At 49.3% G+C, this 25,848-nt stretch overlaps 1 protein-coding gene across 1 annotated transcript in view; it reads left to right on the forward strand.

The window, feature by feature from the left end:
* The window catches only part of ASXL3 (ASXL transcriptional regulator 3), a 1,228,938-nt gene that overhangs the window by 611,824 nt on the left and 591,266 nt on the right, over positions 1–25,848 (forward strand). Inside the window, exons 6-7 of the mRNA XM_069620988.1 lie at positions 1,861–1,978; positions 3,252–3,371. Coding sequence (XP_069477089.1) covers positions 1,861–1,978; positions 3,252–3,371 — 238 coding nt within the window. The remainder of the gene's footprint in view (positions 1–1,860; positions 1,979–3,251; positions 3,372–25,848) is intronic.

Below are 25,848 nucleotides of genomic sequence, written 5' to 3' on the forward strand. Positions count from 1 at the left end.
TTCTCAGCACTGCATCCACTCTCGGGCTGGGGCAGACCCCCTGCCCACCAACCACGGCAGGATCATCTGCATCCAGCACAGAGCATGTAGACCATTCCAATCCAATGCTCAAGGTGCAAATAATGCCATTAGTCCAGTCCCTGATGTGGAGACCATCTTGAGCCAGGAATTGTTAAAGGGATCCTTGTCGTACTTCACAGTCCAGGTTACTTCTGACTTTATTGGGATTCTTCAGTTTGCTTCACAGGCACGTTTTAGTGGCAATCATGCACATTGGAGCAGAGCTTGGCATGCTTGCGTCGTACTCCATTTGCCTGAAAGGAAGACGCTTTACTGCGACTTTGTCAAAAGGCAAACAGACCAAAAAAATAAAAGGGAAACAATGCCATTTGTTTTCTATATGGAATAATGGATAGATTATTTAGGTATATGTGTGTGTGCATTACGTTATTGTATTGAAGCACTAGTCTTCTATCGACGCTCCCCATGAAAATGCATTTCCACAGAATGAAGCGGTGCAATAAAATATACCAAAATAACTAGAAAGGGTTGTTTACAAGGGATGCTCTCCATGGAGCCTATGGCAGTTCCTGTGAGGGAAAAGAGTGGTGTTGGGGATGCCGAAGATGCAAAGGCGGTCTTTCCAGTTTACTCTCCACTTGAAGCTCCATTAGTTGGAGACCTTCATGGAGGGGTGAGGGGTTCCCCAAATTGCCTTCTGGAACTCTCGAAAAGTAATTGATGATGGCATCTGCTGAGGTTGTCTGTGAAATAAACATAGTCATTGCTGGCACATTGTTAACTCTTGCAGTTATGTCAGCATCTGGATGTACATGCTGATGACCATCCATGTATTTACACAAATGTCTACAAAAATAAGTATAATTTTAATGTAAAATGTGCAATCGCTTAAGAAGTGAAGAGGGAGAAAATTCAAGAAACTGACTAGCAGAGTAAATTATCATGAAAGGGAAAAAGTGTTCACCAAAAGTATTTTCTGTTATACATTCTTTTTTATGGAATAATCTGAGAGTTTGGGAGGAGATGATTGCGCTTAGCCTCTTTCAGCCTCATACATTTCTTAACATTCTAGTTTTTATTGTAGAGGATTTTAGACCTTTTTTCTTGAACAGACCGATTTAGCTTAGTCGAAACTGACCTGGTGAGCAATCTGGCTCTGAAAATGTATCTTTACCTTATATGATGTTATCACCACTGTAGTTTCCTAATTTACAAAACATAAACGGCTGCAATTCGGTGAGATGTATTATCGTATCACTTCACCTGGATCTGCTAGAACACTGCCACGCTCGTGCTCGGAAGGCTGATGCCCAATGTCGAGAAGACGGGAGCCGAGTGCAGCAAGCTTTCCGAGATGAGGACAGATTCCCTTCACAGAAATAAATGATTCCTGCCATGCTCGCTGATTTTGTGCAGCTCTACCCACAGCTCAGTGAGTGCATCAATACTGTAGCCCTCACATGCTGTACATACTGATGACACACTGTTAGCGTGATTGACTGAGCACCATATTGGAAACTATGCACATGAGGGAGATGGGTAGCCATAACTATTTTCATTCATGTCCTCGCAATATATTGCTTTTAATTCTTGATTGTCTGCCAGCATGTGCTCTGCGAGAGAAACTCCACACCCGTTTATACAAGCTCTTTGTGTATTAGTGTGTTTCTTTAAATAATAATTGTGCTTTCGTAATGTAGGACGAACAGCAAATTAATTTCATATTCATGTTTAACTGAATTGTGGCAAAGGTTACTTTAGCAGTAGCATTTCAGAAAAGGTAAATGTCTTTCGCTTATTGGGGGCATTTTTGATTACTCTTTTTTTCCCTTCATGTAGGCTTTGAGGCAGCAGCAGAAAAGAAGAAATGGAGTCTCCATGATGGTAAACAAGACTGTTCCGCGGGTGGTGCTGACGCCTCTTAAGGTGTCTGATGACCAGTCTGACTCGCCTTCAGGTAAATTGATGCAAGTGTTATTCAAGTCTTGCCTTACATTGGAGGAAGGAGGATTAGATTGATTCTATTTGCATCTTGTCCGCCAGTTTGATTAACGGATATACCTCTATTTCTAAATCTGCTTTTGTCCACCTGTTATGCTAGTGTTGATATGGGCTTTGCTGGACAGCAACAGCAACAGCAACTAGTAAGTGGGAAGCTCCTTTTCTTGAACCCGCTTGGTGGGGCCGGAGCTGATTCTAAATGTCTCTAAAAGCAGACAGCAGTCAAACGTATATTGGTCTTTCAGGTTTCAGTACGGGAGCAGGCATTTTTGATTAGTTTAGTTTCCTTTTATCACTGTAGCTTTTTGACATTCATGTTCTGTTTACTCCTGTTATGTACCGTAGACACCTCAAGGCATCCACCTGCCTTGTCATAATAGCTTTTTAGACAGGAGGGTTTTCTTCCTTAAGCATCAGATGGCCACATTTTTACCATGGTGAGTGATTACTTATTTCATATGTCAGGACCATGTTTTAAGGATGTTGCCACTCTTTAGATGACATTCTGTAGAGGCATATGAATGGTTATTTTTTTTTTTACTGTAGTTTAATTTGTGCAGATGAAATCAGTTGTTCATGAGTATTAGAAAGGGCTCCTGCATTGCCATGTCTTGCTTGAACATCCACTGGCTGTTGCATCTTTTAAAACCTGGACTACTATATGGTCTGTTTTATTCAAGATATTTTGCAGGCAGCTCGGTAGTGGGTATCCAGTACAGGATATTGCTGTGGTCAAACCTAAAATGTAGAACTGTTTTTATTTTTTTTACTCGTTTTCTGCTAGGAATGCCTGTTTTCTCCTGTTCAGCCTCATGTATCAGAAACATGGCTTTAATAAAGAATTTCTTTCGAATTCTTATGTAGAGGTTAAGGAGTCAAGGGTAGGGAATATGGTAAATGAATGGGAAATGTATGGGAAGGAAGCATGCTGGCTACATCTTAGAAATAGTGGATTTCCTTTTCTGCAGTACTCTAGGTGCCCGTTTGGATGGGTTTATATACAAAGATCATATTTCCAAAATCCCTGTTGAGGCACAGCCTTCAAGTCGATCAGCTCAGTCTGTGTTGTGCCCATTTAACCCAACATTATTCACTTTGATTGCTTCTATATCAAGGTCATCTTGGTCTGATACGCCCTGACCAAATATCTTTTGACTTTAAACCATATAGTTGTCATTCCCTATCTAGAAACATGTAAAGAAGTATGGTTTATTTTATTTCCTTTGTAGGCTCAGAATCAAAAAATGGTGAAGGTGACAGTTCAGACAAGGAAGCAAAATCTGGGCAAAAATCTCCCACTGGAAAGCAAACAAGTCAGCACTTAAAAAGGTTAAAGAAATCTGGATTAGGTGAGCATGACAGTAATGATTGTGTTTTTATTATTACCTCTTTTGTTCACCCAGGATCTCAAGTCTACATGTTTCAGCCCTTAATTAGTTGGTGTCAAAATAACCCGGTTTTGGTACACCAGTGATAACGACTTCTATTTCCATATGTTTGAGTTATCCTTTCAGATGTTTGCTATTTGTATTTGGTTTAAATTACAGTTAAATTTTGGAGGGTTGTAAACCATGTGCTGTAGACCTAAACTATTTATTTGCTTGTTTATTGAATATATTCACCGCCATTGTACATAAGGATTCGAACATACAAGCACTGCTCATATTATTTGAATCTACTTTGTGTTACTCTTTCTCTTACATTCTGACTAGCATACATTATTCACAGTGTAATTTTCCTGGGTTGCATGATAAAACTGGCATTATGCGCTAAATATTGTCAATATAGCTGATCGCAGAAGGCATGTAGGTTTGCATTGGGCATTTGGATAGCCGTGTGAATATGCAACTAACAAAGGTAATTGATAATTTTGGTTGCTAGCACCACATGTATAGAAGTCTCTTCAGCATGCTGCTGAATGCTCTACTGAAATTGGCATTAGAACAGTGGTAGAAGAAATGCTACAATTAAAAGGAATGTCAGAAAAGAAGCACAATGTTCTGTGACATCAGCGTGCTTGATAAACATCGAATGCATGATTAAACAGAGTAAACAATTTACCTTTCCATTCAATGCTCCTTAGCCAATGATTATTTCAGGCTTCAATTAATGCTCTACATGCAAAGTGCTTTTCGTTGTAGTTGCCATAAGCAGCTGTTCATGCATGTCAGTACAGAACCCTTTTGGTAATGTTTGTATTCTCAGCTGCTTTTATTTTGGGAAGACAATGTCTGTCTTAAATAGTCATGGTAGTGCTTTGCCCACCATATTATACAGTGGTCAGTTTAAACCAAGGTGATCATCATTCAAAATCCCAGACTTTATATTTCGAGGGGATTGGGTCCTCCGACGTATTCCATATCTATGACAGGTAATGTCCACAGCTGTCCTGCTTTGGAAAATCTTTGGCGTCTGCGTCGATGACGTCGATGCGCCGTCCCTAAGGACCTCCTCCGACGGCCGACGTCACCCGATGTGATAAGTAGGACGCACGACGCCCATAGCCTCAGTTCCGTTTTTTCCACGAACGTGTTCGCTTCGTGAATCTCGGTACGCCTCGACTCTTTGGAGTTTGCTGTTTTCAATTCTCGGTTCGTTGAACCTGCTCGGGTTTTTTGTGAAGACCTGTTCGTGGCGATGTCTTCTTCGTCTTCAACCCCGTGTCCGGGCTTAAAGAAATGCGGGGACTGTGGGTCCAAGATGTCGGTCACGGACTCGCACGATGCCTGCCTCTGGTGCCTCTGGGAGGCCCACGATACGGACGACTGTGTCGACTGCCAGTCGCTCACGGCAAAGGCCTTGGGGGAACGCAAGAAGAAGCTGTTGGTAGGCCGGGTGTCTAAGCCAAGTCGAGGTCTGCAGGGCTTTCGACGGATGACTCGAGGGGCGACTCTCCGCATCATCGTCGGAAGTCCAGTGGGTCTCCTTCCAGGAGTCGGTCTCGCCACTCCTCCGCCTCTTCGAGGCATTCCCGGAAGCGCCGGCATCGGTCGCCTTCCCCGTCCTCTTCCGAGGACTCCGCCCGTCGGCGGGTCGCTTATCCCTCCATGCAAGCAACACCGGAGGAATGGGCTTCCTTCGGGAAGCAGATGCTAGCGATTCTTGAATCACAGGGCACCGGACCGTCCGCGCCTCCGAGTGGGGTCGGTCGGCACCAGTCAAGAGACACCGATCGTACGCCTTCGGGCTCGGGTGGTCGGCACGGCTCGCGGGAGAGGTCTCGCTCGGACAAGGGTAGCCGTTCTCGCCATGCCCGTTCCAGGTCCCGGTCCTCGACGCGCTCGAGACCGCGTGATCCTGTGCCGTCTTCGAAGAAGACGTCGACGCCTGTGGCGACGAGGTCGTCGACGATTTCTCTCGAGGCTCCGCCTCCCAGGGGGTCGTCGACGCCGTCAGCGCCTAGGTCGTCGAGAGACACGCTCGGAGCTCCGCCTTCGAGGCCTGTGTCGACGCCGCCGATGCTGGCGGCGCTGCAGCTGACGTCGACGCCTTTTCTGTCGACGCCGGCGCCGACTAGTTCGGCACCCTCGACGCTCTTTCGAGGCGGTGGTGTCGAAGGGGCCCCGTGGCATGGGATTAGCCCAAGGAAGGCTCTGGCTAAGGTCAGGCACTGCTTTGGTCCCCAGGGGTCTTCCTCTCCCCGCCTGGAGTACATTTCAGAGGGTGATGAAGGCTCTGATGACGGCTTGGTTCCGGTTTCGGTTCCAGATGAGCTAATCTCGGGCCATAGCCAGTTTGATGACCTGAGGCAGTCACTGCATGATGCCAGTCGACTGGACACCTCTCCGGAGGTGGAGGTTTGTAGGCCGGAGCCTGGCACTCATGCCGATTCTTCATATCGGCGCCTTATGTCTCGGGTCACCGAGTACTTGGGTTGGTCTGCTCCCCCAGGGGAGTTCATTCAGGATGATCTCACGGACATCCTTGATCTTGGTCCCCCCACTGACCCGGTTTTGCCGTTTCATATGGCTCTGCAGAGAAGGGTGGCAGCGGCTTGGACTGCTCCGGAGAGTCTCCCGGCAGTGGGCAAGTCTTTGTCGCGAAAATACCGTCCAGCCAGTAGTGACCCCTGCTACTTGTCTAGGCACCCCACTCCGGAGAGTTTGGTGGTGCAGGCGGCTACGGCCCCGGCAAAGCAGGCGTAGTATCGTACCATCCCTCCGGATAGGGACGACAAACGTTTTGATGGCTAGTCGAAGAAAGTGTTTTTTCTTTCGGGGGGTATGGCGCTTCAGGCAGCCAACTCCATATGTGCCTTGTCTCGTTTCACACACACTCTGTGGAACTGTGTTGCATTAGCGGCTGAACATATTCCCGAAGGGGACGAACTGGATGGTTTCCTTGCTGTGGTTCAGGGTGGCAAGGATGCCATGTGTGAGGCCGTTCAGTCGGGTTTGGACTTGGCAGATTGTGTCAGCCGGTCCATGGCGGCGAGCACAGTAATGCGCAGGTTTGCGTGGTTGCGGAAGTCTGGGTTCGCTCCTGATGTGCAGTCCCGGCTCCTCAACATGCCCTTTGACGGTGAACACCTTTTTGGCAGCAAGGCTGACGAGAGCCTTGAGAGTTTGCAGACCTCCAAAGCTGCAGCAAAGTCGTTGGGCGCTGCAGTTCGCCAACCTCCGCCTTTTCGTCCTAGGGGACAGCAATGGAGGGGAGGTTCCTTTCGCTATTACTCTTCCTTCAGTAAAGCGAGGGGAGCTAGCAGTCAAAGAGGCCATCGTAAGAGTGCCAGAGGTGGAAACAAAGGTACTCGAGGTGGCAAGGCCAAGCGGGTAGTTGCCTCTTTGCCCTCAGGCAACGCCGCAGCCGCTACCACTCAGTCATGAGGCCAGGTCCCATGGTTCGCCCGTTGGGGGAAGGCTGGCGCAGCATCTTGTAGAGTGGCAAGCCATTACTTCGGATGTGTGGGTTCTGGAGATCATAACCCACGGCTACTGTCTTCCTTTTCGGCAGAGGCCTCACGACAATCCACCAGGGAACCTCGCTTTGAAGAGTCCGGATCTGCTCCTTGTGCAGGACATTCGAGCCCTGCTGGAGAAAGGCGCCATAGAACTGGTGCCTGTAGCGGAGAGGAACAAGGGATGGTATTCCCCTTATTTTTGATTTCGAAGAAAGACTGGGGATTGAGACCCATCATGGACTTGCGCGGTTTGAACAAACTCCTCAGGAAGGACAAGTTCAAGATGGTGACTCTTTCTCAAGTCCTCCAGGCCCTTCAACTTCAGGACTGGTTGGTGTCTCCTGACCTCAAGGATGCTTACTTCCATGTGCCGATTCATCGTAGGCACAATAAGTACCTGATGTTCGCAGTTGGCGACTCGCACTTTCAGTTTCGGGTCCTGCCGTTCGGATTGACCTCCGCCCGAGGGTTTTCACCAAACTCATGGTGGTGGTGGCAGCGCATCTCAGGAAAGGGGGGATTCACGTCTACCCCTACCTGGACGATTGGTTGATCAGGAGGACCTCTCCCGAGCAAGTCCTGGATCATCTGTCCGTCACCTGCCACTCCCTTCACAGGCTGGGCTTCTCCCTCAATTTAAAGAAGTCCCATTTGACACCAACGCAGCAGCTCCAGTACATCGGAGCAGTGCTCGACACGTCCCTGAGGCAGTGTTTTCCTCCCCAGGTGAGGGCTCTTCGCATTCAGCAGATGGTGAACAAGTTTCAGTTTGCCCAGGATCTCCCAGCATCCGAGTTCTTGAGACTGCTCGGCCTCATGGCATCCTGCATTCTTCTGGTGCCAGAGGCTCGTCTGCGGATGAGATCTTTGCAGTGGGCACTCAAGCTCCAGTGGTCTCAGTCCTCCGGCAGGCTGTCGTACCCTGTTCAGGTGCTGCCCTCGGTATCCCAGGACCTTCTGTGGTGGGCCGTCAAAGGCAATCTGATGAAGGGGGCCCCATTTTTGCTGCATTGGCCGGAGGTGACGATCATGACGGACGCATCCCTCACGGGATGGGGAGCTCATGCCCAACGAGTTGACAGTCAGCGGTCGTTGGTCTCCGTCGGAGTCCAGACTCCATATCAATCTTTTGGAGCTGAGGGCCGTCAGGCTAGCCCTGAAGGCTTTTCTGCTGACTGTGCGTGGAAAGAGTGTCCTGATTCTAACGGACAACACGGTGGCCATGCACTACCTCAACAAAAAGGGGGAGGCAAGGTCACTTCTGCTGTGCATGGAGGCGATGCAGCTCGAGTTCTGGGCCATCCTGCAGGAAGTTTCGATCTCGGCTGTTCATCTGGCCGGAGACGACAACGAGACGGCGTACGCTCTGAGCAGGCAGAGCACGTTCTCTCACGAGTGGGAGCTGGCTCAGGAGATTCTCCTGGAGATCTTCGCCCTTTGGTGGACCCCTCAAGTGTCAACCGGAAGTGAGAAAGGTTTTGCTCGCGGGAATTTCCTCCAAAAGGAGCCTTAGGAGACGCGTTCATGGTGGAGTGGTCAGTCCCACTGCTGTACGCGTTTCCTCAAGTCCCCGTCATCCCGCAAGTACTGCGGAGGTTACGGAGGTTCGGTTCCCGGATGATCCTCATTGCTCCGGCGTGGGCCTGGAGGACGTGGTACCCGGACCTTCTCGACTTGTCCATCTGCCCTCCACGTTGTCTTCCCTACCGAGACGATCTGCTCTCACGGGAGGGGGTCAGGTTCTCCATCCAGAGGTCAGAACCCTCAACCTTCACGCTTGGCTTCTGAAAGGTTGAGGTATAAGGATTGGGACCTCCCTGAAGACGTGATGGAGGTGTTGCTCTCGGCCAGGCGGCCGGCAACAAAGTCTCTGTACCGTTGCCATTGGAGAAAGTTCTGCGACTGGTGCAGAGTTAAGAATGTGGCTCCTTTTGAATGTGACATTCCCATGGTTCTGTCTTTTTTGCTTTCTTTGGCCCACAGGGGCTTGCAGGTGGGGACCATTAAAGGTTACCTGGCGGCGCTGTCCATATTTAAGCGCTCGTCTGAAGAGTGTTCCTATTTTAAGATTCCTTTAATTTCGCAGGTTTTGAAAGGGCTCACTAATGTGTTCCCTCTGTCACCTTTTCTGGTGCCCGGTTGGGATTTGAACCTTGTTCTTAAGTTTCTTATGGGTGCTCTGTTTGAGCCTTTACATTCTTGCCCTTTGAGGCTGTTAACTCTGAAAACTGTGTTTTTGGTTGCGGTTACTTCTGCTCGCAGAGTGAGTGAGTTACAGGCCCTTTCAGTTAAGCGACCCTTCACTGTGTTTCATAAGGACAGGGTTGTCCTTAGAGTTCGTCCTTCTTTTCTTCCGAAGGTGGTTTTGGAATTTCATTTGAGCCAGAAGGTTGATCTTCCTGCGTTCTATCCTCCTCCACATCCTGGTAAGGAAATGGAGAGGCTCCATAGGCTTGATCCTAGGAGAGCGTTGAGCTTTTATATTTTGCGCATGTCCCGGGTCAGAGTGGACGATCAACTTTTCATTGGTTACGCTGGAAAGCGTTTGGGACAAGCTGTGAAGAAACAGACTTTGTCTCGTTGGATTATTTTAGCTATCTCCGAGTGTTACCGCTTGGCGGGTAAGGATCCTCCGGCTGGCTTGCGGGCCCATTCTACCAGGGTGTGGCTGCGTCTACTGCCCTGCAGAGGGTCACATCTGTGATGCAGCCACCTGGGCTTCAGTACATACTTTTGTACGTCACTACTCCCTCGATTCCATCAGAGGGCAGGATTTGGCCTTTGGCAAGGCAGTCCTCTATTCCGCAATTTGATTGGGCATGCTAAATTTGTGTTCTAAATTCTTTCCCACCTCCTTGCTTGGTACTGCTTTGGGAGTCTGTCATAGATACGTCAGAGGACCCAATCCCCTCGAAGAACAAGTTACTTTCTTATCTGGTAACTTTCTTTCGATGGGATGGCCCGATGACGTATTCCATATCGCTCCCCCCCTGCCTTCCCCGCTGCAGAATTTCTTTTGCGATTGCAGCTTGCGTTTCGCAAGGCCTTGTGTGTCTGACTGGCAGAAAACTGGTGGCACACGTTCTGGGAAAAAACTATAACTGAGGCTATGGGCGTTGTGCGTCCTACTTATCACATCGGGTGACGTCGGCGGAGGTCCTCGGGGACGGCGCATCGACGTCATCGACGCAGGACGCAGACGCCAAAGATTTTCCGAAGCAGCACAGCTGTGGACATTACCTGTCATAGATATGGAATACGTCGTCGGACCATCCCATCGAAAGAACGTTACCAGCTAAGAAAGTAACTTGTTCTTCTATCTTATCATGAAATTGTTTTGAGTATCCTAAATGTCCCTTCACAAGAGGTGGTTTAGTCTAGTTTAGGCTTAGTGAGGATTGTTTTTGCAACACATCTGTTAAAAATTCACATGCACTGCTGTATCCTGCTAATTAGTGATTGCGTCCAGAGTTTAAAGAATAATTTTTGGGTGTTAATCTTGATCTTGTCTGTAATTATACCCTTAATAAGTTAAAAAAATGCCCCACTTCTGTATGTATTGAGGTACAGATTGTTTTTTGGTTATTGTGCTATAGCAAACCTCATTAAGGTTTTTCCTCAAATGCAGGCAAGGTTTTGATCAATGAACACCAGGTTTGTAATCTTGGGTTGCTTTGAAATCATGGTACCGCTGCTTAAGCTACTTTTATGAGAGTTGCTAAGATCTATAAAAAACAGAGACAATTACAATAGATCAAGTTAGGATTCCAGTATCACGACTGCTGGGAATGCTGAAGAGGCTGCATATTAGAGGGACAAAGAGAATTGTTTGCCTCCAATCTTAACAAATAGAAGTCTGCAGAGATCTTTAATGTACCATCTCTAAAATGTCGGAACAAAGTACGCAAAGCCATACTGGTATTGAAACTCACCATGCACAGGGAACAAATAAGCACCTACGAACATGGCTGAACCAATAAGCAATCGAAATTGGAAACACCAGTGATCTCGCCTGCTTTTCCATTCGGTTTACACTACCAAAAAGATACATTGTGGTGTGCAAGCCAAACTGTCAGATTCCTCTGATCTTTTGCCCATCTAGTTGATGTGTATTTCATATGTGGGTGAAAAACACTGTCATTCTCCTTCGGCCAGTCCCTTTCCCTCCATACTTGTGGAACATTCCGTCCTCCGGGATGGGACCAGAGCACTTTTGTCAAAAAGCATAAAAAATTAAAATGTTGGTCCTCCTATTTTTACGCGGGGTACCGCATGCAGCCATAACCCCGCCCTTCTTAGGTCCGCATTGCCATTCACTCCTTTTCTCTGCGCGGTCGGGGCTGGACGCACTAGCATCACTGGGAATATTGTTTTTATTCCCGTTGTCCTTTCTTCTGGCTCCGGTTCCTCGATCGTTTAGTCCTCCATTTATGCTGGAGCGTCTGGGATTTGTGTCCTATTCTTCCTGCGAACGTTGCTTCGCTAGGGCGGATCCACATTCTCTTTGCTTGGAGTGCCTAGGCCCGGATCATCTTTGGGATTCTTGCTTCTACTGCGACTCTCACTGTCCGGTCACTCCAGCATTGTCTTCTTCGGTGGGAGGTGGTGCATCAGCGCATTCCTACACCTCCTTTCCAGCTTTTAATCGACAAAAAGAAGAAACGCCTGGTAAAACTTTTTAGTGCGCCCCGGTCGGGGACTCCTTTCCGGGGTCTTCCAAGTCCACAAGGGGCTTGTGTAGCTCTGTCACCAGGGGTTCTCCTGAGGTGCCTCAAGGGCCTAATGGGCATACCAGAGTTTTCTCTGAGGGTTCCCGAAGTGGACATGCCAGTACCAGACATTGTTCCAAGGTTCCCCATTTGGGGGCTAAGGTTAAGCCCAGTTTGTCTGTGGCGCTGGATACCAGGGTTCTCCCTGAAGTTTCCATTTCTGGAGCTTTCCACACCGTCACCGGGGTATGCCCTGAGGTCTCAGTTTCTGGAGCTTTCCATACTGAGTCTCGGCTCGAAGCCCGCTTGAGGGAGCTTTACGTACCCTCTTTGAAGGTCTTATCAGTGAGGTATATTCCTCAACCGTCCAAGGCTTAGGGTCGTGGTGGTACTGGTTCTGTCGAGGGGGCAAAGAGGACAGTCACTGACCATTACACCTCCACTACCGGCTTCGCATAGGTTCCCCCGTTGGAGGCTAAGTTTGTGGCAGGTTCTAAGATGTCCAGTAAACATCCGAGACCACCCAGTACCGGCTCTGCTGAGGATCCTTGTGTCAAGGCTAAAGTGTTGTTGAAGTCCCCAGACTCCCCTGAGGAGACAAATGCCTCATCTCCATATGTGACGCAGTTCTCTTCAGGTGTCGACAAACTAGCGGTTCAACCTCCATGGTCTACGGCGGCCATTTTGGATACCTCCCTTACGCCAAAGTTCACGCCGTCCGGTGCTGGGAGCATTCCTTTTGGGGCTGACCAGCATTTTCCACGTCAGGTGGACCACAAAAACCTGTTCCGCCCTTCAGTTGACTGGCGTGGCCGGGCACAGCTGATGTATACAGTCTCGCTACCTCCTGATTCCGCTCCACTGGCTTACCTGAACCCGCTGGTGGTGGGCCTTCCTGGCAACGATCCTCCTTGCGTTCATGGGGGGGTATGCCCCTCATGAGCGGCTTCTGCCTGTACCTAGACCAAAGCCTTTGGCTTCACGCGACAACGTTTTCAAAGGATGTGCAGGATACATTTCTGGAACTTGCTTTTGATGGCAAGGAGTTTTCATTCTTCTACTGATGAGGAGCTCACAAAGACCAAAGGGAGCACCCAAACTGCCAAATCGGTATTGGCGAAAGCTCCTGCGAAGGCCCCTTATACTCAGAGGTCGGGGGTCCCAGACTCGGTCCTTCTCTGGCTTTTGGGGGTTTCAGGATCATCGTGTGCGCCGGTCTGATGCACCAGCTGGCGTTACTCGCCGGAAGCAGCAACGGTAGGGTGGTCGGTTTTTATCTTGGCCATCAGCTTCTTCTCCAGGGACACGTAGTTTCCCTGCCTACAAATCAACAAAATTATATTTTTTTTCAGTCACACAATACTCTGGTGGGAGGATGAATCTCGTCTCATCTGGAGGAATAGCAAACCATCACCGAAGACCGTTGGGTTTTGTCCATCGCTCGGGTTTTGTCCATCGCTCGGGCAGGCTTTCGCCAGGTTTTCGATCTATGGACGCTGCAGGACAGGCAGTTTCATATAAATTATTTGGAACTCCAGACTGTATTTCTGGCACTGAAAGCTTTTCAACTGTCCATCACGAACAGGGTGGTCTGCATCTGCACGGACAACTCTGTGTGGATGTTTTATATCAACAATCAGGGTGGCACCAAATCACCACCTCTTGTGGACCTTGCCATTCTGATTTGGGAATGGGCCATCCAGCATGGCATTTGGCTACTGGTGGTGCACATTCCGGGTCAATTCAGTGTGACTGCAGACTCACTCAGCCGACAAACAGTGGCCAGCTACGAGTGGGAACTGAACACAGAGGTCCTCTCCACCATCTTCTGCCAAGGGGGCACTCCAGAAGTGGACCTCTTTGCAACTTCTACAAACAGTAAACTTCCTCTTTATGCATCCAGGAACGGTTTCGGGGCCTTCTCCCTAGGGGACGCTCTCAGAATTCTGTGGCACAACATGAATGCCTATGCTTTCCCGCCTCTACCTCTGATTCATCGGTCACTCTGCAAGCTCAGGAATGCATCAAATTACACTCTCCTGTTCATAGCTCCTTGGTGGCCAGCCAGATTCTGGTTCTCAGAACTTCAGCATTTGTAGATTCTTCCTCTGATCAGATTGCTGTTGATTCCTAACCTGCTTCACCAGTGCGACCAGCAGATGTGGCACCCCTCTCCACAAGCATTCAGCTTGGCGGCCTGGTGCCTAAATTCAAATCCTTAGCGTAATTTAGCTGGTCCGAGGACATTATGCGCATTATCCACGTGGCCAGGAAGCCACCTACAAGGTCTCGGTATAGGAGCAAGTGGCTGTGTTTTTGTCACTGGTGTTTGGCTAAACAGCTGGACCCAGACACGCTACGATTGACACTGTCCTTTCGTTCATCTCTCATCTGGCAGCTTCGGGCAGCCATATCTTATCTTCTAGGACTTACTTGTCGGCTATTGCCGCCTACCTGTCCACTGACGCCTGTTCCTTTTCATTGACATCAGCAAGGCGAGTAAGCAAGCTTCAAGCTTTCTGTGGAACATCCGTTCCTCACCTTTCATAAGGATAAGGTTGTGCTTCGCACTCATCCTTCTTTCCTGCCTAAAGTAGTTACTGATTTTCATTTGAATCAATATATCTCATTAACTGTCTTTTTTTCCGATTCAGTCTTTGGATGTCGAGAGAGTCTTACACAATTTAGATTTCAGGTGAGCGCTGAAGTTCTATCTCAACAGAACGAGTGAACTCGGGGGCTCCTAACAACTCTTCGTTACAATCGGAGACCCGAAAGGGAAACCAGCTAAAAAGGCTAGCTCTCGATAGATTGCCTCCTGTATTTCAGAAGCGTATACCATTCAGGGCCTTCAAACTCCTAAGGGCATACATGCCCATCTTGTATGTGGAAAAGTGGCTGCCGTTGCCTTCCAAAAGTATGTTCCCTGGGAAACCATTGCCAAGGCGGCTACATGGGCTTCCGCATCAGCTTTTTGTAAACACTAGTGCTTGGACCTGAGCTCCAGGGCCGATGCCCAATTCGGCCAGGCTGTTCTTAAGAACATATTTCAGTAAGGAGTTTCCATACACGCATATTTCCTGTGAGGAGTGCTTGGGAATCTCCCACAAGTATGGAGGAAAGGGGACGGGACGTAGGAGTATAACCAAGTTACTGACCGTAGTGACTACCTTACTCCTAGTCCATAGTCCCCTTTCCTCCATACGCCCGCCTGCCGTCCCCTCCAATAAGTATCCTCTATTATTGCTTAAAAGGTCGCAGACCTGGCGATAGAAAAGGACTGAAGGGCGATGCGCGGAGTGGAGCTCAGGAGGGCAGGTTTACGGCTGCGTTAAAAATAGGAATAACATTTTCATTTTCTATGCTTTTTGACAACAGTGCTCTGGTCCTGTCCCGAAGGACGGAATGCCCCACAAGTATGGAGGAAAGGGGACTATGGACTAGGAGTAAGGTAGTCACTACGGTGAGTAACTGTTATTTTACAGTACTGTTCTTCCTCTCCAGCTTCTTGTTGCAATTTGGGCTAGTCTGTTTAGATAAAGAAAAAGGTGCAGATTCTGAGAATCTTTGTATAACAGATAACGTTCCTCAAAGTTGAATTTGAGGAGCCATTTCTATGAAGTTGCTTTATAACCTGTTTAAAATGTATGCATATGTGGAAATTAAAATCATTCACGCCATGCAAAGTTTCTGACTTTTTCATAAGTGTAATGAAAGGTTCCGGTGAATTAAAAAATATTAAGCCTCCACTTTATGGTTTTCTTAAGTTGACATGAAGCCTTGCGAGCAGCCGATCATCGATCACAGTTTAAAACGCTAATCCTTTTTACAGTGGAATATGGCAGTTGCAGAGGCAAAGTTTCAAGTTGCAAGCTATTAACCAGCCATAAAAAGTAATTTGCCATCTCTTTTACATACACACAGCACAACATTTCAAACTCGCCAAGAATCAATTACCACTAGCTAATGGCGGGTGCACAATTTGAGCCCTGATAGCTGTCTGGGATTAGCTGCTAAGGTTTTTAAGGCGTATGTGTTCTTATTGACTAGAAGAGTGGTGACCTCTAAAACTTCCACCAAAATCCACTAAGAAAGCTTCTCAATCTCAAGGGTCTTCCAAACATTCAGGAGATGCACAATGTCTGTGTCATTTGCTCCACAGCATCTAATAATGCATTGTTCACTATTTGAGTTGAAAACCTGAGGGTCATATTTGACACAATCATCCTTAAAGTTTCAGATGATAAGCTTTTGACTTTAAACATTTTCAGCATCATCACATAACCATGATAAGGCGTGCTGGAGCACAGCGTGCATATCAAAACCAAAATATTCAACTTGTACGTTTCATCTGTCAAAGATGTATGCTGTGGTGGACCAACAGAAGATGTGACCCAAAAATACTTGGATTGGCGGGTTGTTATCTATAATTGAAAATTATATTCCTGTCCTGGAACAATATAAGCAGAAGGTACAGAAGAGGAACACACATTAGTACATTCAGGTTCCCTACCAGTCTCCCTTTGGATTTAGTAGTATTGTCCATTTAGTGCACACCATGCTCCGGAGCTATAAACCTTAGTCTCAGCATTGTAGCGCCCAGCTCACTATTTGTAATCCTTCCATGGATATACTCCTATGTCCTGTCCCTTTTCCTCCATATTGTATGGACGTCCCTCGCTAGGGACGGGAGACAGAACCTTTTTCACCAGAAAAATCATCTTCCCCTTTAAATTTAGATGGGTGCAGAGGCGAAGCCCTGGGAGCATGTCTCCTTTGACTCCGCCCACTGGCGCCACTCCTCAGTCCTCTTTTCTGCGTTGACTGGAACAGTCCGCTTTCACCAGCGCTCCTGGGTTAGGCTTCCGGCCTTGCAATTCCATGCGCTGTTCCCCGCAGAAGTATTCTTTTCTTCTTTTCCAATTGTTAGGTACTACTCTGTCCTCTGGTGACACATTCCTCCCCGGCGCATGTCGACAACAGTGAGTTTTAGCAGGTGTCCAGCCTGCGACGGTCCCTTCCCATCGTCCAACCCCCATGCCCTATGCCTCCGGTGCCTTGGCCCAGACCACAGCTGGGACAGCTGTACTGCATGCAACTTCTTGACTCCACTCGCGCTCAAGAATCAACTAGCCAGGTGGCGGGTGCTCTTCGGAGGATAGGCCTCCAGAGGACCTCGAAGCATTCATGAAGCAGAAGACCAGTCCCAAGGTAGGTGCCTTGTCCGCCTCCGCACCCCGCATAGGTGACTCCTTCCCAAGGAAGTGCCCACGCGGGAGGGACCTCTTTAGGTCCTAAGACCAGCAGAACAGTGAGGCTGCTCCAGCTACTGGCCACGAGACTGAGGGGGCGCTAGACCCTACCGGTACTACCGCTGAGGGGCCGCAAGTCCCTATTACCGGGTCCTAACCCGGGGGGCTAAGCCCTAACATTGGATCCATGTCTGAGGGGGCGCTTGTACGCAGCACATCCGGCACCACAGCTGATGGCACTCCGCCTACCAGGCCTCCACCTGAGGTGCAGAGAAGGCCACAACCATCACTGCTCAGCGCTCTGGTGGAAACCGGTCCCAGTTCAGCAAGTTTCACGACGCAGGCACGTGGCATGGATCAAAACAAAACGGTCGCCGGGCCAGACAGGATGGCAGCTCACCGAATGCCTTTTCCCTTCGGAGACCAGGCAGGTGAACGAGCTTCCAGGTGGGATTGGTCAACCCCTGTCACTTGGTCCACATCATATACTTCCACTTTGCAGGGCAGATATACTTCGCCCCATGCAGCGAGACAGGGCACGCCCAGGACACGACCCCTATGCCAATACCATCAGACACCCCTCCGGCCTGTGAAGACAGTTTCTTCGAGAAGCTCCCTGCACTCATGAGATCACCACAGATGGGTGCCATTCTCAGGGACGTGATCAGGGACATGCTCCCTCCTGTACAGCCACACTGCCTCTGGGTCCAGCTCATCCACCGGCTCCTATGCCTGTTTGTCACGGCAGCCGCAGCCCCCATGCCTGTACCAGTCACGGCAGCTCCGACTCTGCCACCTCAGGAGCCTCCTGCACTGATAATCAGTTTAATCATCGCGCCAGAGCTGCCTGCGCCCAGCGCTCCTCCGGCTCCCCCGGACCTGCAGTACACAACAATGGACACAGACCAGGAAGAGGACACAGACACTCCATCAGCAAAAGCTTTTCATGAGTGGCTGGTGGGCGTGACTGAGGACCTAGGAAACCCACAGCCACAGGTGGAACAACCGCAGGCAGGGGTACTGGCTTAAGTTGTCACGCTACGCCCTACTTCTAGAATGGGAATCCCACTTCAAAAAGATGTAGTAGCGCTTTCCAAAAAAGTTTGGCTCAAGCCACACTCAACCAAGCCTAACAATAGGCGTTTCAACGCTAAGTACAGGCAAATGGAAGGGGACCCCCTCTTATTGTCGGCGCACCCCAAACCACATTCCTCAGTGATAGCATCACTATACTCCAAGCCACAATCTTCTTTGGCGATTTCGGCCTCAGCACTCCTGGGCAAGGAGGAAAAGATCTTGGAGGAGTTCAGGAAGAAAATGTATTCCAATGCCACTCTCCACCTGCGCCAGGCCAACGCTGACGCCATGTTGGAGGCTGTCAACCGAAATGTATGGCGGGAGATTGTCGATTTCTTCCCTGAGCTCCCTACGAACAGCCAGGCTCGCTTCAAGGCTGGGCTGGCGGAGGCCAACATCGTGGCACAAGACATAATGGAGTCCATGGTGGCCCACATTGACACTTCAGGACGTGCCATTTGTATTGCCACAGACATGAGAAGGATGGCTTGGCTAAGGGGGACAAAAATCAATCTAGATTTGCAGGAATGCATATTAGACCTGCCTTTCGAGGGAGGTGGGGCCTGTTCCATTCGACAACGGATGAGGAACTCGATAAGAAAAAAATAGCTCACAGACATCGAAATCTTTATCCTCACCAAGTCCACTTCTAAGACCTACAGCCAAAGGCACAAGCGCTCGGACAAGGGTCGGTCCTTCGGATGCTTCCAGGAGAGGCGGTCCATACAACTGGAAAGATCCCCCAGCCAGCACAGGTGCAAACAGGACGAGGCGGCTAACAAGGGTTTTTTCCACTCCCCCTCCTCAGCCCCAGCCTCAGAGGGGAAGAAATTGGGACAGGCCCATCCGTATCCACCAGTGTCTGGTGGGGGGCGGGTGCAGGCTTGCCCTTTACATAAACTGCTCTTCACGGACCCTTGGATTATCCATGGGCTTCCTGCTCTCCATACCTCGTTCTCCGTCTCCTCCTTTCTCACATCCACTCCCGTAGATTGGTACAGCAACTCTGTTAGCGTAAATACGCTCGCTAATAGCGAGCCAGGCAGTGGAGGAAGTCCCTGCCTCACTGCGGGGCGTGGGCTTCTATTCACACATTTTTGCCATACACAAAAAGAACCAGCCTGGCCTCAGAGTTGTTTGACATTACCACCTTGAACCTTTCCCTTCCCCTCCAAATGTTCAAGATGGTTACCCCAGCCTTCATAGCGGAGACATAGTGTGCGAGAAATTGGAAGTGCTCCCTGTATCTGAAGGAAGCCTACCTTCACGTCTCGATCTGGGAACCCCATCGGTCCTTCCTGAGATTCAGGATCATGGGTTTTCACTTTTAATACAGGGTTCTACCCTTTGGACTCAATTCAGCCCCAGGGTCTTTACAGGGCTAATGAACGCAGTGGCAGCCCTACTCAGGGTGCAAGGCCATCACATTTACCCATATCTAGATGACTGGCTAGTCGGGGTGAGATCTCCGGAGGCAGTCCAGAATACGGCCTCCACCCTCATGGAAACACTGTACGACCTGGGATAGTCATAGTTGGTGCCCAAGTAGAGCCTGACCTTCCCGGGCCTTATACTGGAACACAAGCTTTGAGAGGATCTTCCCCTCAGAGGACAAGATCATGGCCATGAAGTGGGCCACTAGGCATATTCTCAGCAGAGCAGTGACCTCGGCGTGGTGGTACCAAAACCGGCTGGGAGTTATGGCCACATGTCTTCTTACAGTGCCACATACAAGGCTCAAAATGAGGCGGCTGCAGCTAGATTCCTCAGCCTCCGGGAACCAGGAGAAGGGTTAGCAGGCAGAGCAGGTCAGCATACCCCAACATCTCCACCAGGATCTAATCTGGTGGGGTACAGACAACAACCTGCAGATAGGCAGGCTCTTCCGGCAGCAGACACCTTAGGTCACCATAACCACAGACTCATGCCTAGAGGGATGCAGAGCTACCCTGGACAGCCACAGTGTCCATGCAGTATGGTCCCGTCAGGAGCAGCTGGCGCACATCAACTGGCTCGATATGATGGCTATCTGGCTTGCTCTCAAAGCCTTTCTACCTCATTCAAAGAGACCGCTCCGGCACCGGCATGTATTACAAACACAAGCATGGTGGCACCAGCTCCACCCTCTGCAGACTGGCGTTCGACATTTGGAAATGGGCCCTGGTGAACAACATGCACTAGTCGGCAGTCCAGCTCGCGGGTGAGTCCAACCTAGAGGCGGACAGGCTCAGCAGGCTGTGCGCAGCCAACTTCGAATGGCAGTTGAACGAGCAGGTCCTTCAGGGGTTCTTCAACAGGTGGGGTCATCCGCAGGTGGACCTCTTCACCACCAGTACCAACAGGAGGTGCCCCCAGTTTGGCTCCTGGCTGGTGCCGGGCAGCGGTTTGCTGGGCGACGCAATGCAGATCCCATGGAACAACATGAATGCCTATGCGCCCTCCCCCCCAGAATACCCCCTCTCCCGAAACCCCCCACCCCACCTTGCTCTGGCGCACAAGGTCATCTGCAGGATCAGGGAGTTGCAGGACCTTCAGATCATCCTGATAGCTTCATGGTGGCGAGCAAGACCCTGGTTCTTGGAACTACTCACCCTGTCGGACCAGGCCCCTGTACACCTCCCGTTGGGCCGAGCACACCTATTCTCTCAGCAGGAGGGCACAGTCACCCACCCCTCCCCTTAGAAGTTAGCCATCGCAGCATGGTTCCTGAACAGGTCTCCCTGAAGTATCTGCAGCTGTCACAGACTAACCTGGCCATTATAAAGGGGGCTAGGAGCGACGCTACCAGGAGCCAGTACACAAGCAAGTGGACCACGTTCTGTCACTGGACAGAATCAAAGGAAATTGATTCCTTGACTTGCACGTTGGACGATGTGCTATTCTTCTCTGCACACCTCGCACACTCATGGGTGCAAGTCTCGCACACTCATGGGTGCAAGTAGACACATGCCGCACTTATCTGGCGGCCATTGGAGCTTACAAGAACTCGGAGGAGGTATTCCCATCCTCGAATCCGGTGGTTGAGGCACTTGGCGGGCTTGACTAGACTATATCCACCGATTAAGAAACCACACTCGGTGTGGGACCTTAATGTGGTCCCGGTTGACCTGGCGCATAAACCATTCGAGCCTACGGCATCCGTGGACATCAGGCTAGTCACCATTAAGAGGGCCTTCCTAGTGGGCCTCACCTCAGCACGCCGAATCAGTGAGATCCTGGCGCTCGTGGCTTCAGAGCCATATACTAGATTCCATAAGGACAAGGTGGTTCCCAGAACACACCCCACATTCTTACCTACGGTTGTCTCCTCTTTTCACCTAAATGAGGAGATAGTGTTACCAACTTTCTTCACGGACCCGAAGTATGACGCTCCGAGGGTATTGAACTCTCTAGAACTCTCTAGACGTCAGAAATACAATGGGGGCAATTAGGGTATCCCTATTGAAAGAATGGGGATTGTTTTTGCTAAATGGAAGAACTGAGAGTGACCAGCCAGATCCTACCTAGTCATCAAATAACAAATCCTCTACCCTTGACTACCTCTTTGTTAGCAATGAGTGTGCCATGATGGTTGAGTCCCTACAAGGACATTGATCAAATTATAGCGACCATTCCCGCTGGCATTGTCACTTCATATGGGTACCAAAGAGCAAAAAATAATAGGCAGAGCTGGGGTAAAAGTTAATAATGCTGGAAGCCGGATAAGCTGGACACACAGACATTTGTCAAGCTGTGTGGGCTACAAAATGTCTTTACAAATACGAGTTACATAATTTTGATTTGTCCAGTGTTTCTGCTAGGGGCGATAGGTTAAGTCTCCTAACCACATTGACAGGTTGCCTTCCGCAAAGAGCGCTTGTGGTACATCCCTATAAGCGTCGAAATGCATTTGATTATGAAGTACAGGCCGCAAAACGGAATATGCGCTCTAACATCAGAAAAGAAAAAAAGGCGGGCAGGCCTATTGAAAATACGGAGGCTCTAATAAACAAACATAAAAATGACTATAAACAATGGCTTATAGGAATGGAAATGGCTAGACAACCATGCAGTAGGTTGCATCTAGAGTTGCTCCTGCTGATCCGACTTTGATCCTGGGTATTATGGTGGCTATACAGAGTGCAGATGCCAGCCGAGATACCATAGACAGCATGAGGGCGCAGTGCACAGCCTGATGCTAATTTCAAGATTGCAGAGAGGTCGAGCTGTAAGAATTTTCCGACCGGGAAGGCTAATGTGCACGCAAGATGGCAGCGTTCCGAGAAAAAGGACTGGGCGAGCTGGCATCTGCCTCGAGGAGGTAGGAGACTACTGTGGCAGATGGATTGAGACAAGGGGGCTTGCATGCCCACGCAGCACATAAAGGGACCTTTCCCCCACCCCCCGGAGGGAGGCTCAGACTGCTGCCGACCGCAGTGAGACTGGTCATGATTGCTGTCCCTGGCTGACTGTGCAGTGCCGCATGTAGGGCTGAGGAAGGCACATGGTAAGGAGAGCTTGGCGGGGACAGTGCCGGTGGATGTGGAGCAGGATAGCAGGCGAGACTACGGGAAGGCACTCGCCCCGCCCCCTCCCCCCCATTTTAGCATTGTGCCGTCAGGAAGCGCACGACCCTGATTAAATATGAACGGCAGGCGGACCGCAGAGGAAGCCGACCCCTGCTGCTGTGACTAGGCATACCAGAGAGGCAGCTGGCCGCGATCTCCAAAAAGAAGCGGACCACAGTGGAAGCGGCCCGAGAAATGCATTTAACACACAGAAGGACCTCAAGTTAGCATCACAGAGAGTCTATTGAAGCCAAAATAGATGCCATCACCATAGATGTGAACTTGCTACAAGATGTGAGGGTGCTTGCTGAACGCACAGGGACACTGGAAAAGACAGTGATGGAGAATACAAGTGGCCTGAAGGGCACCTCTGAAGCAGTCAGTGTACTGCAGCAACAGGTGCATAACCTGGAAGACAGAGCCGAGGATAGAGCAAGATGCAATAACATAAGAATGATTGGACTCCAGGAAGGTGAAGGAGGACCGGATCTGACTAACTACATAGAGATCCTGCTGCAGCAGAAAATCGGTCCAGGCGCCCTCACTCAAGGCTTCACGGTCGAGAGGGCGCATAAGTCGTTGATGAGGAAACCACCGCCAGGAGCCACGCTGAGGCCAGTAGTAGCCGGGATATTGAACTACCGAGATAGGGAAAATATCCTTTAATATTTTCGCAAAGGTGGGACGATTCAACGTGCGTCTGCCACAATAACGGCATACTTGGAATGATTATTAACAGCAATACTTGGAGTGCTTCTGCACTCTACACGTGCAGAAGCTGCAGATGAACTATATATTGGTGAAAAGAACATGTGGCCAACTTGAAGTACATGTTATATCCGGCTAGACTGAAAGTGATTCACAAAGGTTGTGCAATTTTCTTAGATAATCCGAAGACGTGAACGAATGGATGGAGACGCAGAATTTGCCAACTGGAGCAGAAACGGATCCGAGTGGAGTCGATTAGTAGCGCTTTGGAGACCAGGTCCACCACAATGCTGCAAAGGTCGACTAACGCGACTCAGCGACAGCACGACCAAACAGATGGAACCCCCAGAAAAACAAGAGTGGCCGAAATGCAGGAGTTAACAACGTGGTGCCTATTTAAGACAACACCACACAGGAGCATCCTACACCTAATATTGGATTTGTTTGTTCGGATACTGACAGGTTCGTATCCGCCTACTGCCCCTAGGCACCAGGACAAGATCCTGGAGCTAGGGCGAGAAGTGGGAATGCCTGAGCACAAGGATTTGAGCTGGGCAATTGTTGGGAGGAAGGGGGCAGGGGAGATGGGGTAGTTAGGTGGGAGTTAGTCTATGAATCCACACTGTATATGCTGTATTTGAACATTGAACCGCTAATGCGTAGCAAAGCTGTGAATTGCGATGGCGGAACTTAATATCCTGGAATTTCAGGGGTCCCAACAGTTATAAGAAGCGTAACAGAATTAGGACTTATTTAAAATGGCTGAAAATTGATATGGCGTTCATGCACGATACTCACTGTACAAACGAGAAACAAAGCACACTTGCTAAAAAAGGGTGTGGCACGACACTGGGCTCGTCATACTCTGCTTATGCTAGGGGTGTGGTGATATGGGTGGCACCGTCGGTACCTTTGAGGGTGCTTGAGACTTTTCGAGATAAAGAGGGCAGGATGTTTGTATTGCGAGGTTGTGTTGAACGCAGAGAATTTTGCATTATCAAATCGTATGCACCAAACTAGGATACGTCGGGTAATTTCCGCACGATATACCCACTAATAAGTCCATACATTGATGGTACATTGATATGGAGTGGAGACTTTAATTGTACGCTCAACCCTATACTGGACAGATCGGATGATAAATTCATGCATCCCGCCCCCTCTGCCAAAGCCCTATCCACAGTGCTGCAAACATTTAAACTTACAGATGTATGGCGGACCCTCCATCCGCAAGTCTGGGCTACTCTCACTATGCTGCACACCAAAACTTGCACACTAGATTGGATTACATTTATGCAGGAGTGGATGTGTTGTGAGATCACACCCCGTTGCGATGCATGCACCCACCACCCCCCTTACCCCCCACCACCACCCGGGAGCATGCATCCTTACATGGAGACTCAGGAGTGAGGCTCTAAAGGACAGAGCGTTTCGCGAGAATTTAAGGGAAGGAGTGAAGGAGTATTTTGTGCACAACACCGGAAGTGTAGAATCAGAGGGCCTGTTATGGGAGGCCTTCAGGTGGTGATTAGGGGGACTGCGATCGCTAAAAAGTGAACGGAGTCCAAACCGCAATAAAGAATGACTTGCATAAGGCAGATATAAAATTAGACGCCATGAACGGGCAGCGAGATTTACTTCTTGTAATGTCAGTGAAATGGTTGCCCTCCAACAGGAGGGCCTAGTACATTGGGGACAGATTAGGTAAACTGAGCTATAGGAAATATGTAGAAAGTCAGCACGCTGAAGGAGACAAACCGGGACGATTGCTGGCCCGGTTGTACAAAAACAGAGGAGAACGTGATATGGGCAGTCACAGCTAAAAATTGGGCGATCTGTGAGACGTAACAGGACATAAACCAATGTTTTTATGATTTTTATAAGACACTATACGAAGAGACATCAGTAACCCCCGAGTCAGAAATAGAAGAAGCCTTAGAGCTGATGGATCTTCCTTAATTAGAAGCTGAAGAGGCTGACAGGCTAGAAGTACCCATAACCAAAGAGGAGTTGGAACATAACATAAGAGGGTTGCCATCATGGACGGCTCCAGGGGCGGATGTCTTGCCTAGTGAGTTCTATAAAGAATTCATGGCAGAGATCACACCCTCACTGCTGGCAATGCTTAATGAGGCATTAGAAGAACTAGTTGGTTACCTATGGTAATGTTCTTTCGACTGGATGTTCCTCCCACGTATTCCTTATCTTTGATATTTCCTAATATCCAGCTTGCTGCCTCTGAATTTTTTTTTCAGTAGAGGGAGCTGTGCGTCGATGCCTGGTCAAGTTGATGTCCTTCGGAGGCCTCCGTCTTGACGTCATCACAAGTATAAGTAGCTTGCGCAGCGTATGTTGCTCAGTTCCTTTTGAAGAGCAAAGCACTGTCTTGAGTTAGATGGTTGCTCCCCTTGAGAGAGCGCAGACTAACTACAAGGGAAGTTTTACTGTGGGGTAGGATGGGAGGGGCGATAAGGAATACGTGGGAGGAACATCCAGTCGAAAGAATATTACCATGGGTAAGTAACTTTTTCTTCGAATGTATTATGTCCTCCCACGTATTTCTTATTTTTTAAACACTCCCAAAGCAGTTACATAATTTGGAGGAGGGAGTAAAATTGAAGTGATCAAGTATG

The sequence above is a fragment of the Ambystoma mexicanum genome, chromosome 5q (genome assembly GCF_040938575.1).
Source record: "Ambystoma mexicanum isolate Mex_15411 chromosome 5q, UKY_AmexF1_1, whole genome shotgun sequence".
Lineage (NCBI taxonomy): Eukaryota > Metazoa > Chordata > Amphibia > Caudata > Ambystomatidae > Ambystoma > Ambystoma mexicanum.